Source organism: Pecten maximus, chromosome 6 (assembly GCF_902652985.1).
Source record: "Pecten maximus chromosome 6, xPecMax1.1, whole genome shotgun sequence".
Classification (NCBI taxonomy): domain Eukaryota; kingdom Metazoa; phylum Mollusca; class Bivalvia; order Pectinida; family Pectinidae; genus Pecten; species Pecten maximus.
Genome location: NC_047020.1, coordinates 15,225,253 through 15,242,494, shown reverse-complemented (window position 1 = coordinate 15,242,494; position 17,242 = coordinate 15,225,253). Strand labels below are relative to the sequence as shown.

Below are 17,242 nucleotides of genomic sequence, written 5' to 3'. Positions count from 1 at the left end.
ACAAGAAAAAATATAAATATATACAGTACTACAATAAAGTATCGTAAACATGTGGAAACAAACTTTTCATTTCTTCAATAAGACACGTGTTATGCTGTCTCTGTTCCTGGGGGATTTTGTTGCTGTTATTTCCAATTACTAATTCAAGATTACATCTACATAATCTAACTTTATTTTATAAAAACCAGACTGTAGCATGACTATAATTTGGGTTCCGTCGTCTACGTGTCAAAACAATTCTACCGCCGATCTGACAAATGCATATATCTGCTAACACCGTTTTGTTTTTAGATGGGGGAGAATCCGCGTCGTAATAACTAAGATGCCGTTAAGACTATTACAGTGACACTTGTCTGGATTCCATACGATAAATTTAATGGATTTGAAAAAAACCATTTGTAGAAGCCTTATTATTGAAATAAAACAATGAGTATATTTGTGAATATCACAAGTAGACTTCAAACGCAGGTAAACAACCCAGCTGACTTGAATTCTATGAAATTGTATATGTATCATGTCGATGAGATGTATATTTTCAAGAGTAATAAAAGAGAAAGTGTGAAAACTGTTTTACCAATGAAACAATTCCTGTGAGGATGATGTTCTAAAACCATTCCTGTGAAGAGATGTTCTACAACCATTCCTGTGAGGACGATGTTCTAAAACCATTCCTGTGAGGACGATGTTCTAAAACCATTCCTGTGAGGACGATGTTTTAAAACCATTCCTATGAGGACGACGATGTTTTAAAACCATTCCTGTGAAGAGATGTTCTAAAACCATTCCTGTGAGGCTGCTGTTGATGACAAACTTCAGGGACATACGTTAAGTCACAAATATCTGTGTTAAGGACCAGACACAATACGACTTCAACGGTAGATGCGGAGATTGGCGGACAGACAGGAAGAGTTCCTCGAGGAATACAAAAACGACAAACTGATCACAATTCATTGTAACAATCCCTTTATCAAAAAAAACTATCCTACCTTATCAAGTACCTACCTTATCAGTTATATCGTTGTTATGTTACATCTCGTCAGTTATAACGTAGTTATGTTACATCTCGTCAGTTATATCGATGCTACATCTCGTCAGTTATATGGTAGTTATGTTACATCTCGTCAGTTATATCGTAGTTATGTTATATCTCGTCAGTTATATCGTAGTTATGCAACATAGTCAGTTATATCGTAGTTATGTTACATCTCGTCAGTTATATCGTAGTTATGTTACATCTCGTCAGTTATATCGTAGTTATGTTACATCTCGTCAGTTATATCGTAGTTATGTTATATCTCGTCAGTTATATCGTAGTTATGCAACATAGTCAGTTATATCGTAGTTATGTTACATCTCGTCAGTTATATCGTAGTTATGTTACATCTCGTCAGTTATATGGTAGTTATGTTACATCTCGTCAGTTATATCGTAGTTATGTTACATCTCGTCAGTTATATCGTAGTTATGTTACATCTCGTCAGTTATATCGTAGTTATGTTACATCTCGTCAGTTATATGGTAGTTATGTTACATCTCGTCAGTTATATCGATGTTACATCTCGTCAGTTATATCGTAGTTATGTTACATCTCGTCAGTTATAACGTAGTTATGTTACATCTCGTCAGTTATAACGTAGTTATGTTACATCTCGTCAGTTATAACGTAGTTATGTTACATCTCGTCAGTTATATCGTAGTTATGTTATATCTCGAAAGGTTTATCATAGTTATGTTACATCTCGTCAGTTATATCGTAGTTATGTTACATCTCGTCAGTTATATGGTAGGTATGTTACATCCCGTCAGTTATATCGTAGTTATGTTACATCTCGTCTGTTATATCGTAGTTATGTTACATCTCGTCGGTGTTATATGGTAGTTATGTTACATCTCGTCAGTTATATTGTAGTTATGTTACATCTCGTCAGTTATAACGTAGTTATGTTACATCTCGTCTGTTATATCGTAGTTATGTTACATCTCGTCAGTCATATCGTTGTTATGTTACATCTCGTCAGTTATATCGTAGTTATGTTACATCTCGTCAGTTATAACGTAGTTATGTTACACCTCGTCAATTATAACGTAGTTATGTTACATCTCGTCAGTTATAACGTAGTTATGTTACATCTCGTCAGTTATATCGTAGTTATGTTACATCTCGTCAGTTATATCGTAGTTATGTTACATCTCGTCAGTTATATCGTAGTTATGTTACATCTCGTCAGTTATATCGTTGTTATGTTACATCTCGTCAGTTATATCGTAGTTATGTTACATCTCGTCAGTTATAACGTAGTTATGTTACATCTCGTCAGTTATATCATAGTTATGTTACATCTCGTCAGTTATATCGTAGTTATGTTACATCTCGTCAGTTATATCGTTGTTATGTTACATCTCGTCAGTTATATCGTAGTTATGTTACATCTCGTCTGTTATATCGTAGTTATGTTACATCTCGTCTGTTATATCGTAGTTATGTTACATCTCGTCAGTTATATCGTAGTTATGTTACATCTCGTCAGTTATATCGTAGTTATGTTACATCTCGTCAGTTATATCGTAGTTATGTTACATCTCGTCAGTTATATCGTAGTTATGTTACATCTCGTCTGTTATATCGTAGTTATGTTACATCTCGTCAGTTATATCGTAGTTATGTTACATCTCGTCAGTTATAACGTAGTTATGTTACATCTCGTCAGTTATATCGCAGTTATGTTACACCTCGTCAGTTATATCATAGTTATGTTACATCTCGTCAGTTATATCGTAGTTATGTTACATCTTGTCAGTTATAGCGTAGTTATGTTACATCTTGTCAGTTATATCGTAGTTATGTTACATCTCGTCAGTTATATCGTAGTTATGTTACACCTCGTCAGTTATATGGTAGTTATGTTACATCTCGTCAGTTATATGGTAGTTATGTTACATCTCGTCAGTTATATGGTAGTTATGTTACATCTCGTCAGTTATATGGTAGTTATGTTACATCTCGTCAGTTATAACGTAGTTATGTTACATCTCGTCAGTTATATCGCAGTTATGTTACACCTCGTCAGTTATATCGTAGTTATGTTACATCTTGTCAGTTATATCGTAGTTATGTTACATCTCGTCAGTTATATCGTAGTTATGTTACATCTCGTCAGTTATATCGTAGTTATGTTACATCTCGTCAGTTATAACGTAGTTATGTTACATTTCGTCAGTTATATCGTTGTTATGTTACATCTCGTCAGTTATATCGTAGTTATGTTACATCTCGTCAGTTATATCGTAGTTATGTTACACCTCGTCAGTTATATCGTAGTTATGTTACATCTCGTCAGTTATATGGTAGTTATGTTACATCTTGTCAGTTATATCGTAGCTATGTTACATCTCGTCAGTTATATGGTAGTTATGTTACATCTCGTCAGTTATATCGTAGTTATGTTATATCTCGTCAGTTATATCGTAGTTATGTTACACCTCGTCAGTTATATCGATGTTACATCTCGTCAGTTATATCATAGTTATGTTATATCTCGTCAGTTATATCGTAGTTATGTTACATCTCGTCAGTTATAACGTAGTTATGTTACATCTCGTCAGTTATATCGTAGTTATGTTATATCTCGTCAGTTATATCGTAGTTATGTTATATCTCGTCAGTTATATGGTAGTTATGTTACATCTCGTCAGTTATATGGTAGTTATGTTACATCTTGTCAGTTATATGGTAGTTATGTTACATCTTGTCAGTTATATCGTAGTTATGTTACATCTTGTCAGTTATAACGTAGTTATGTTACATCTTGTCAGTTATTACGTAGTTATGTTACATCTCGTCAGTTATAACGTAGTTAAGTTATATCTCGTCAGTTATATCATAGTTATGCTATATCTCGTCAGTTATAACGTAGTTATGTTACATCTCGTCAGTTATAACGTAGTTATGTTACATCTCGTCAGTTATAACGTAGTTATGTTACATCTCGTCAGTTATATCGTAGTTATGTTACATCTCGTCAGTTATATCGTAGTTATGTTACATCTCGTCAGTTATATCGTAGTTATGTTACATCTCGTCAGTTATATCGTAGTTATGTTATATCTCGTCAGTTATATCGTAGTTATGTTACATCTCGTCAGTTATAACGTAGTTATGTTACATCTCGTCAGTTATAACGTAGTTATGTTACATCTCGTCAGTTATATGGTAGTTATGTTACATCTCGTCAGTTATATCGTAGTTATGTTACATCTCGTCAGTTATATCGTTGTTATGTTACACCTCGTCAGTTATATCGTAGTTATGTTACATCTCGTCAGTTATATCGTAGTTATGTTACATTTCGTCAGTTATATCGTAGTTATGTTACATCTCGTCAGTTATAACGTAGTTATGTTACACCTCGTCAGTTATATGGTAGTTATGTTACATCTTGTCAGTTATATAGGTAGTTATGTTACATCTTGTCAGTTATAACGTAGTTATGTTACATCTTGTCAGTTATTACGTAGTTATGTTACATCTCGTCAGTTATAACGTAGTTATGTTATATCTCGTCAGTTATATCGTAGTTATGTTATATCTCGTCAGTTATATCGTAGTTATGTTACATCTCGTCAGTTATATCGTAGTTATGTTACATCTCGTCAGTTATATGGTAGTTATGTTACATCTCGTCAGTTATATCGTAGTTATGTTACATCTTGTCAGTTATAACGTAGTTATGTTACATCTCGTCAGTTATATGGTAGTTATGTTACATCTCGTCAGTTATATCGTTGTTATGTTACATCTCGTCAGTTATATCGTTGTTATGTTACATCTCGTCAGTTATATCGTAGTTATGTTACATCTCGTCAGTTATAACGTAGTTATGTTACATCTCGTCAGTTATATCATAGTTATGTTACATCTCGTCAGTTATATCGTAGTTATGTTACATCTCGTCAGTTATATCGTTGTTATGTTACATCTCGTCAGTTATATCGTAGTTATGTTACATCTCGTCTGTTATATCGTAGTTATGTTACATCTCGTCTGTTATATCGTAGTTATGTTACATCTCGTCAGTTATATCGTAGTTATGTTACATCTCGTCAGTTATATCGTAGTTATGTTACATCTCGTCAGTTATATCGTAGTTATGTTACATCTCGTCAGTTATATCGTAGTTATGTTACATCTCGTCTGTTATATCGTAGTTATGTTACATCTCGTCAGTTATATCGTAGTTATGTTACATCTCGTCAGTTATAACGTAGTTATGTTACATCTCGTCAGTTATATCGCAGTTATGTTACACCTCGTCAGTTATATCATAGTTATGTTACATCTCGTCAGTTATATCGTAGTTATGTTACATCTTGTCAGTTATAGCGTAGTTATGTTACATCTCGTCAGTTATATCGTAGTTATGTTATATCTCGTCAGTTATATCGTAGTTATGTTACACCTCGTCAGTTATATGGTAGTTATGTTACATCTCGTCAGTTATATGGTAGTTATGTTACATCTCGTCAGTTATATGGTAGTTATGTTACATCTCGTCAGTTATATGGTAGTTATGTTACATCTCGTCAGTTATAACGTAGTTATGTTACATCTCGTCAGTTATATCGCAGTTATGTTACACCTCGTCAGTTATATCGTAGTTATGTTACATCTTGTCAGTTATATCGTAGTTATGTTACATCTCGTCAGTTATATCGTAGTTATGTTACATCTCGTCAGTTATATCGTAGTTATGTTACATCTCGTCAGTTATAACGTAGTTATGTTACATCTCGTCAGTTATATCGTTGTTATGTTACATCTCGTCAGTTATATCGTAGTTATGTTACATCTCGTCAGTTATATCGTAGTTATGTTACACCTCGTCAGTTATATCGTAGTTATGTTACATCTCGTCAGTTATATGGTAGTTATGTTACATCTTGTCAGTTATATCGTAGCTATGTTACATCTCGTCAGTTATATCGTAGTTATGTTACATCTCGTCAGTTATATCGTAGTTATGTTATATCTCGTCAGTTATATCGTAGTTATGTTACACCTCGTCAGTTATATCGATGTTACATCTCGTCAGTTATATCATAGTTATGTTACATCTCGTCAGTTATATCGTAGTTATGTTACATCTCGTCAGTTATAACGTAGTTATGTTACATCTCGTCAGTTATATGGTAGTTATGTTATATCTCGTCAGTTATATCGTAGTTATGTTATATCTCGTCAGTTATATGGTAGTTATGTTACATCTCGTCAGTTATATGGTAGTTATGTTACATCTTGTCAGTTATATCGTAGTAATGTTACATCTTGTCAGTTATAACGTAGTTATGTTACATCTTGTCAGTTATTACGTAGTTATGTTACATCTCGTCAGTTATAACGTAGTTATGTTAAATCTCGTCAGTTATATCATAGTTATGCTATATCTCGTCAGTTATAACGTAGTTATGTTACATCTCGTCAGTTATAACGTAGTTATGTTACATCTCGTCAGTTATAACGTAGTTATGTTACATCTCGTCAGTTATATCGTAGTTATGTTACATCTCGTCAGTTATATCATAGTTATGTTACATCTCGTCAGTTATATCGTAGTTATGTTACATCTCGTCAGTTATATCGTTGTTATGTTACATCTCGTCAGTTATATCGTAGTTATGTTACATCTCGTCTGTTATATCGTAGTTAGTTATGTTACATCTCGTCTGTTATATCGTAGTTATGTTACATCTCGTCAGTTATATCGTAGTTATGTTACATCTCGTCAGTTATATCGTAGTTATGTTACATCTCGTCAGTTATATCGTAGTTATGTTACATCTCGTCAGTTATATCGTAGTTATGTTACATCTCGTCTGTTATATCGTAGTTATGTTACATCTCGTCAGTTATATCGTAGTTATGTTACATCTCGTCAGTTATAACGTAGTTATGTTACATCTCGTCAGTTATATCGCAGTTATGTTACACCTCGTCAGTTATATCATAGTTATGTTACATCTCGTCAGTTATATCGTAGTTATGTTACATCTTGTCAGTTATAGCGTAGTTATGTTACATCTTGTCAGTTATATCGTAGTTATGTTATATCTCGTCAGTTATATCGTAGTTATGTTACACCTCGTCAGTTATATGGTAGTTATGTTACATCTCGTCAGTTATATGGTAGTTATGTTACATCTCGTCAGTTATATCGTTGTTATGTTACATCTCGTCAGTTATATCGTAGTTATGTTACATCTCGTCAGTTATATCGTAGTTATGTTACATCTCGTCAGTTATATGGTAGTTATGTTACATCTCGTCAGTTATATCGTAGTTATGTTACATCTTGTCAGTTATAACGTAGTTATGTTACATCTCGTCAGTTATATGGTAGTTATGTTACATCTCGTCAGTTATATCGTTGTTATGTTACATCTCGTCAGTTATATCGTAGTTATGTTACATCTCGTCAGTTATATCGTTGTTATGTTACATCTCGTCAGTTATATCGTAGTTATGTTACATCTCGAAACATAAATACAAAAATGTACATTATATATGTCACATTAGGTTAAACTGAAAAAGTCTTTTCTTCATCCTATTTACATGTTACAAATGTAATATTCGAATAGATTATATTAGTATCATATATATGAGACTAGCATTTAATTATTTTCAAAATAGCATTTGGCTGCCTTGAAGCCATTTTCGCACTATCTAGGTAAAATTATTTTGTGTCTTTATATTATGTCTCGTGTGTCGTTAGGTCTCCTTAACTTTATAATCAATTATTTTTTCAAAAAAACGTTGAATCCGTTGATGTCGGGGAATACATATTTCACTAGTAATACTAAATCAGAAATTATGTTAATATACCTGGCCTCGCCAGAACTTACAAATCGTAAAGAAATCGATAAGGAAATCAAAAGCAGAAATTAGCGGCTATCGTATCCTCGTTTGATGCCTTTGAAGTTGAGCGCAACCTTTTTTCAATCCCACACCGCTTAAGTTATTGCCGGGCCGGACAGAATAAAATCTCAATGAGATTCAATATTACTTTGGCTCGTCCGCTGTACGCGTTTTGTGTTTACATTAGCTATATAGCAATGTTGCCGTCTTTCATCGCCTGCTTTTAAACAAGCTGAACATACACGGCCCCTGCGGTAGTAGAACTAGCCTGATGTCTGTGTAAGACCGTTCGCACATGTACTGATCGCGTTTGTGTCGAAGGGCGATCGGCACACTGACGGTCGTGGAACCCTCTACAGATATAATACGATATACAACGCGGATTTACATATAGTTAGTAGGATATGTCTACGCGCACGAGAACGTAAAGTTTATATAAATACTGTGAAGGAGGGTGTAGCCCACCCTAGCCGTGAGATAAGACACACGGTATATGTGTTACACATGTAAAACTAATCAGCAGGTACAGCGAGATTCAGGTGAGATTTCAGGTGTAAACAGTGTAAGCGGGACGGAATGATACTGTACACACGCTCTAGGAACGATGGGAACTATTGTGTCAGATCTATAATGAAGACAAGGAATTAAACACCGCAGTGCTGTTGCTGTTTCTGTCGATTAACAAGCCAGCCAGTCAATCAGATATATTGTTTGTGATGTTCGTCTGGAAAATAGTTTAAATCAATGAAAATTGCATTAGGAATTCGATCTAACATTTCGTGCATTGTTGACTTTTAACTAATGTACCGGTATCTTATGACAAGTGAATTCGTGTGATTAAATATTAATTTACACGTGTTTGTGTTGATGTGACACTCGTAGTGCCAAGATGAGCGGTTGCCCATTCAGAAACGCTATAGAAAATGCCAAAGTGGCACAACAGTCGAAAAATAATAACAACAACATCGAACCCTCTTCATTGCCGAATGGTAGTGCAAATGGATCTACGGACACTATCAGAACGACGACAGCCAGTACTCAAACTGGTCAGGGCAAAATTGGACATGCGATGTCCGACAACTACCTCGTACCGGGGAAAGGGACAACGTCAAGTGCGTCCCTTGGGAGTGAAATGACCAGCTCGAGTAGAAAAACTAGTAACATGTCAACTTGCTCAATGGGATCGGATGAGACGGATGGAGAGAAAAAGCTGGATCTTTTGGGGTTGATTGAGTCGGTGGGGACCCTCCTTCTACCTTCGGTAAGTGCCCTTTCGATGACCTTTTGAGGTCGACATATTAGTCAATATAGATATTTTTGTCTATACCGAAAATGTGTATACAATTGTAACACATTGTTCATAAACACAAATTCTAAGTTAAGTATGATATTTTGGCGTTTAACACTGTACAGAATACATGCTCAAATAAAAATAAAATAAAAAAAAAACAACAAAAAAACAACAAAAACCAAATAACCCCCCAAAACAATAATAATAAAAACAAAAACAAAAAACCAAAAAAAAAAAAAAAAAAAAATCCTCGTGTAATTGTCATTACCCAAAATGTTCATTGTATAGGCTAACAAAACCTAAATATTCCTAAAAAGTATTTTTAATAATGATAATGATAATTCTAAAAAACGAATCTGTAGATGCTACATTAATGCAGCACGTTTATCAAAACTATGTCAGGACAGGAAATATATCGTTAATCAACTTTCGAGCCGGAAACTATGTCCTCTACAACATCATTTCTCTAACAAACACCAGGATACTACCAAAGTTAATCCGGGATGTCCCTACAATGTCAATACATACCATAGGACAATGTCACTACAATGTCAAAACAAGAAAACCACAGGGCAATGTCACTACAATGTCAAAACAAGAAAACCACAGGACAATGTCAAAACAATGTCAAAACAAGAAAACCAATCGATAATGTCACTACAATGTCAATGCAGGTAAATCATAGGACAATGTCACTACAATGTCAATACAGGGTAATCATAGGACAATGTCACTACAATGTCAATGCAGGTAAATCATAGGACAATGTCACTTCCGTGTAAATACAAGTCAACCATAGGACAATGTCACTTCCGTGTAAATACAAGTCAACCATAGGACAATGTCACTTCCGTGTAAATACAAGTCAACCATAGGACAATGTCACTACAAAGTCAACGAAAGTAAAACATAGGACAATGTCACTACAATATCAATGAAAGTAAACCACAGGACAATGTCAATACAATGTCAATGATAGTAAACCATAGGATAATGTCACTTCCGTGTAAATACAAGTCAACCATAGGACAATGTCACTTCCGTGTAAATACAAGTCAACCATAGGACAATGTCACTACAAAGTCAACGAAAGTAAAACATAGGACAATGTCACTACAATATCAATGAAAGTACCCATAGGAAAAGGTCATCAATATGCAAATGAAAGTCAACCATAGGACAATGTCACTACAATAACAATGATCCATAGTCTTAATCCCCAAGCTCAATAATCCATAATACTATACCAAAGCACGATAATCTATAGTACTATACCACAGCACGATAATCTATAGTTCTATAACCCCAGTACGATGATCTATAGTACTATAACTCCAGCACGATAATCTATAGTACTATACCACAGCACGATAATCTATAGTACTATACCACAGCACGATAATCTATAGCTCTATAACCCCAGTACGATAATCTATAGTACTATAACTCCAGCACGATAATCTATAGTACTATACCACAGTACGATAATCTATAGTACTATAACCCCAGTACGATAATCTATACTACTATACTCCAGCACGATAATCTATAGTACTATAACTCCAGCACGATAATCTATAGTACTATAACTCCAGCACGATAATCTATAGTACTATAACTCCAGCACGATAATCTATAGTACTATAACCCCAGCACGATAATCTATAGTACTATAACCCCAGCACGATAATCTATAGTACTATAACCCCAGCACGATAATCTATAGTACTATACCACAGCACGATAATCTATAGTTCTATAACCCCAGTACGATAATCTATAGTACTATAACTCCAGCACGATAATCTATAGTACTATACCACAGTACGATAATCTATAGTACTATAACCCCAGTACGATAATCTATACTACTATACTCCAGCACGATAATCTATAGTACTATAACTCCAGCACGATAATCTATAGTACTATACCACAGCACGATAATCTATAGTACTATAACTCCAGCACGATAATCTATAGTACTATACCACAGCACGATAATCTATAGTACTATACCACAGCTCGATAATCTATAGTACTATAACCCCAGTACGATAATCTATAGTACTATAACCCCAGTACGATAATCTATAGTACTATAACCCCAGCACGATAATCTATAGTACTATAACTCCAGCTCGATAATCTATAGTACTATACCACAGCACGATAATCTATAGTACTATAACCCCAGCACGATAATCTATAGTACTATACCACAGCACGATAATCTATAGTACTATACCACAGCACGATAATCTATAGTACTATAACCCCAGTACGATAATCTATAGTATGTTATCGTATATGTACTGACAGGTTAAGCTGACAGGGTTAAGCTTAACCTGTCAGTACATATACGATAACATCCCCCGCTACAGTACTATACACTCAGGACGATAATCCATAGTGCTATGCCCTCAGGACGACAATCCATAGCGCTATGCCCTCGGGACGATAATCCATAGTGCTATGCCCTCAGGACGATGATCTATAGTACTATAACCCCAGCACGATAGTTCATAGCATTATACCCTACCCCCTCCCCAACACACAAGTCAAACTAATCCTCTCCTTTACCGTGCCTTTTCATAGGGTTGTGTCCCTTACAACAACAATACATAACGCTATTAAAACAATTAATAATACAACAATGCTGTGATGTAATATGTATTGTAATATAGGCAGGGACGGTAAACGTCGGTCCCGTGTTCAGTTTAACCATTCCACTACAACAATTACAATTTGACTGCTAAACCAATACGTTTTTAATACAAATTATGTTACCGATGATTAAAGTAACAAAACGGTAATGATACAATAAATGTTGGTTTATATTAAATAAAGGCATGCAACAATGTAAAGGCATGATGTATGGAACCTTTGTTACTAAGCTCGTGTTACCGGGAACATGATTTAGCCCAGGCCTTGACTTACAAATTACCTGTGGTAATATTTCAAATCGGCGATCGATGGGAGCGCCCACAGTGACACTCCGATATGTTGACACATGTTTATGAATGAAACTTATACAATCTAATTTTGATAGTGACAGATGATGTTTAAATATCTATATTGTGATCGTATTATAATATAACTGATTTCCCAAATAATCTTCGTCGGCAACTTCTACAAGGCATCGCTAAAAACGAGGATTGGCATTTATATAGTACAAATAGACAGGGTGGTGCCATTTTTACTGCTTTATTTTATATACACAAGTTATAATGTCGCAACATCCTAGGATTTTAGATATAGTGATATTCTGTTTATTTTAGGGCACTTGCTTTTTACTTTAATTTGTCCAAACACGATGTTTAAAAGAACTGTAATCCTTGAGATATTCTTCATAGCAGTCTAAATTTTTCCCGATAGTATCTGCTCTGCATTTATTTTCGGTGAGATTTTCGGATAGCTGGTAGAACTCTTGTATCGGAATAGATAAACACGTGCAAACGCACGTCCCTCAGTAATAAGGACATGCATACACCTGTGTAATCATGATCAGTCCATCTATCGGACCCACGCCCTTCACACTGTTGCACTGTTACTATCTTTTGTCATACCTTGCATCATGTGACCATACCCATTCCATCATGTGACCATACCCATTCCATCATGTGACCATACCCATTCCATCATGTGACCATACCCATTCCATATGTGACCATACTCATTCCATATGTGACCATACTCATTCCATCATGTGACCATACCCATTCCATCATGTGACCATACCCATTCCATATGTGACCATACTCATTCCATCATGTTACCATACCCATTCCATCATGTGACCATACCCATTCCATATGTGACCATACTCATTCCATATGTGACCATACCCATTCCATCATGTTACCATACCCATTCCATCATGTGACCATACCCATTCCATATGTGACCATACTCATTCCATATGTGACCATACCCATTCCATCATGTGACCATACCCATTCCATATGTGACCAATCCCCGATCCGAGTAATCACCTTTAACCGTGATGACCCTCGATTTCCCGCCATAACTTTTCATCGCACCGTCTTCATGCGACACGTGATTACGTCATGCCACCGGAAGACGTTGCCACTTTCATCGATCTGTCAATATCGTCCGTTTTAACTTCACTCGTCCAATGACAGCGCCCCTTATATAATTACCGCCGATGACAATGTCGATAACCATTCATCTAAAACAGCCCCCCCCCCCCCCCCCCCCCCCCCTCCCCCTACTTACCTCTGTTCGTACAGACAGTCAAACCTCAGAAGATAGTATTTTGTTATTTCTTGAGAAGGATTTATTTGCCTACGTCTCATTATCTTGGAATTCCGACAATATGAGTCCCCACTGATGATTTATGAATATTTTGACGATCATTAGCTTCAAAATACCCTTCTAATGGAAGACAGCTGTGTTTGTTTGTATTCTTAATATTTGAACATTTTCTCATTTTTTCTTTAATTATAGAACATATAATGATATTTCCAAGATGTCATAGTTATGTATGGTAACATACATTGACACATGATTGACTGAAATTATTCATTTAGTTTTAATCATCATAAAGATTTTAAAATTCAAAATGAACTATTAAATGTTCACCGTGATACAGAGGCCCTATTTTGTCAGTCGGTTCCTCTCGCGACTAATTACACACTTTACTGGCCTAGCAAATCCGCCATCGTAAATGAGTGCAATATAAATCTATGTTCACACCCCGTTATCAGACAGTCTGTATCAATGCGACACTTTCCATCCGACCACACAGCTTTGACCAGCTTTATACAACGTATAATTGAAAAGTTTGCACGCCATTACAATAGCCGGCGTAACGAGATATGGGAATATATTCGGTCACCAACGGTTTCCTCTTACGACCAAATAGAATGTCTGTCACCGGCTAGGTGTGAGTACACCAGGACTAGCTCAGTGTGAACACAGACCAACGCCTTTTATGGCGGTCATTATTGTAATGGATGAAAGATTAACAGATAGCCATTCAGCGTTGATTTTTAGGGGCTATGTTATTGATGTTGTTTACCATAGTTGGTACCTTTGTGGACCATCTGTAGATATCACTTATCTATCAGTACAGGAATCGTTGCGGTAATAACGTTTAGACTTCGCCATTGTTTGGTAGAGTGTACATTTGATGTTTTTTGTAGTTATTTACCATTATATAACACACAGTTAAGGGCACTTTAAGCCAGGACTCCGTTTACAAGACAAAAAGGTCAATCATATCTCGGGTCGTTTCCTCTCTTTCCTGATAATTTACGTAATCACATATCAATATATACCGCTGGTCATCAGATGTATCATTGTTTGTATAGGTCCTTACGAGAAACGCTCACTTAAAGTACGGCCGTTCTCGTACATCACACACACCGAGAATCCTCAATACTCGTCATCGCTTCTGATTCTCGGTTGCTACTTTGAACCTCTGTAGCATCCCCAGACTAGCTTAGGGCACTCGACATCAGTTAGCACTTACGATAAAATAAGCGATTTGATGTGATATATATTTGTAATGTAGGAAATTTGGAAATGCAACTGTATCCGCTTTGATGTTTTTAAAGTGTGTGACACAGTTCGTCATGTTACGATAATTTACATCATTTTTATCTTGTAGGAGTAAATATACACACACATATATAGAAAACATCTGTCAATTCTGTTATATGAGAAATTAACTAGTGAGAATATGAGAGATTCGACAGAGCGTTTTACACTCGCTCCTAAATCAGTGTTAAAACATTCATATCTCCCCTCGTGGGGGACGCACGGTAAACGTCACAACGACATAAACAGTATTAAGAGAGGAGTGGTTTAAAGATCAAAACATTACACATCAGTCTCCGACAAAAATGTCTATGTTACGATGTCTGTTATAACTGGAACATTTGTTCCATCATATAAACGTATATCACGGTATTGTTTCAATAAATCACCTGGATATTTAATCACTGAATGCATTATTGTAGATAAATGTTTTATAGCTCGGTGCCAAACGCATTAAAGCCATAAGCCTCGTCTCTTTCGAGATGAAACCTTAAACTTTATGAGTAATAGTAGAATGAAACACATCAACATTAAAAATTCAAATAAAGATATTGTTTTAAATTGTAAAGGATATCGCGTATCAAATATGAAAATGTAATTTTCCGTAACGGTATGATGCTTTTCACGTGTTAATTAAATTTTGCTTATACGCCCGACTTCAATTTCGCTGAAGATTAAATCAGAAAATTTGGGGAAGAATCCGTCCACAACAGAATTTTCATGACGATCTATCGCATCATCTGTCCCATAGTCAACACACTGTCCTGGTATCAGACCGACAGCGGTAACGACGGAGCATTGAGGACTTGGATGGTTTGGGCAGGTGTTCCGGATGGTTAGCAAATCATATCTAAGGCAGCACTCCGATTGATCGCCTCAAAGATGGAACGTCTAAGAAAGACTTGTATCTGATTGTCACAACAGCTTAACATCATGTGGTGTCGACAGAAGTTTATAGGACAGACTAAATCGGACAATAGTGTGGCCCCAAATTATACTTTATTTGAATTTTATCTAAAAGCTAAACGATTTTCTACCAGATAAGATTGCATTACTCCAAACTATTGTTTAATATGGCATTTAGGTGTTTTTCATTATTCTCATACTATTGTGAAACTATTTTGGTATGTATTTAGCCACGTTATGGCCATACGTCATAGGAAACACAGGTCTTAGTACCGTATTTACATGGCGCTGAAATAACGTCGATGACCTTGATAATACAAGGAGTATGGTGGCTGACCTTGATAATACACGGAGCATGGTCGCTGACCTTGATAATACACAGAGCATGGTCGCTGGCCTTGATAATACACGGAGCATGGTCGCTGACCGTCGCTGACCTTGATAATACACGGAGCATGATCGCCGACCTTGATAATACACGGAGCATGGTCGCTGACCTTGATAATACACGGAGCATGGTCGCTGACCTTGATAATACACGGAGCATGGTCGCTGACCTTGATAATACACGGAGCATGATCGCTGACCTTGATAATACACGGAGCATGGTCGCTGACCTTGATAATACACGGAGCATGATCGCTGACCGTCGCTGACCTTGATAATACACGGAGCATGGTCGCTGACCTTGATAATACAAGGAGCATGGTCGCTGACCTTGATAATACACGGAGCATGGTCGCTGACCTTGATAATACACGGAGTATGGTCGCTGACCTTGATAATACACGGAGCATGGTCGCTGACCTTGATAATACACGGAGCATGGTCGCTGACCTTGATAATACACGGAGCATGGTCGCTGACCTTGATAATACACGGAGTATGGTCGCTGACCTTGATAATACACGCAGTATGGTCGCTGACCTTGATAATACACGGAGCATGGTCGCTGACCTTGATAATACACGGAGCATGGACGCGACAGCGAATTACGTATTCAAAGAAAATGATCAGCGTTAAACGGTTCCTTGTCCTGTTTCTACACGACTTAAACTTTCTCATTACGAAAGAACCATTCCTAGATTTCAAGATTCACCGCACGGAATTGTATAATTAACATGGATGGTATTGACAATATTTACTCTGGCTAACAAACATAAAGCACTTTCTCGACATTATGACACCAATGTTTGCACGGCATCAGGTCTCGGGGTAATATATTCGAGTGTTCACTATATAGGGTCATAAGTTAGGATAGACTATCAAATATTGATATTGAAAATTAAACCTTTATATACACTGCCAAGTACAGTGTGGGGGATAGGGACGGACCTGTGGGGTATGTTTATACATTAATGATATGGAGTAGAGGAAAGCCTGACGTGCCAAAAGTCACGGAGGTCACAATTCTTAAAGAGGGTCAGCCATATCATGTCTACCACTGGTAAACACTTAGGGTTGGACTATACGATCCACTTTTATGTATTTGCAAAAACCTTGAAAATTTGCAGTAGGAACATGTTTGAAGGATTTCAGCACTTATGATGAGCACGTTTATTTTATTTAGA

The 17,242-nt window shown here is 36.2% G+C and overlaps 1 protein-coding gene across 1 annotated transcript in view; it reads left to right on the top strand.

The window, feature by feature from the left end:
* The first annotated feature begins 8,159 nt into the window (after nt 1-8,159).
* The window catches only part of LOC117329070 (guanylate cyclase soluble subunit alpha-2-like), a 66,128-nt gene continuing 57,045 nt past the window's right edge, over nt 8,160-17,242 (top strand). The window contains exon 1 of the mRNA XM_033886781.1: nt 8,160-9,170. Within this exon, the coding sequence (XP_033742672.1) occupies nt 8,799-9,170 (372 nt within the window). The 5' untranslated portion in view covers nt 8,160-8,798. The remainder of the gene's footprint in view (nt 9,171-17,242) is intronic.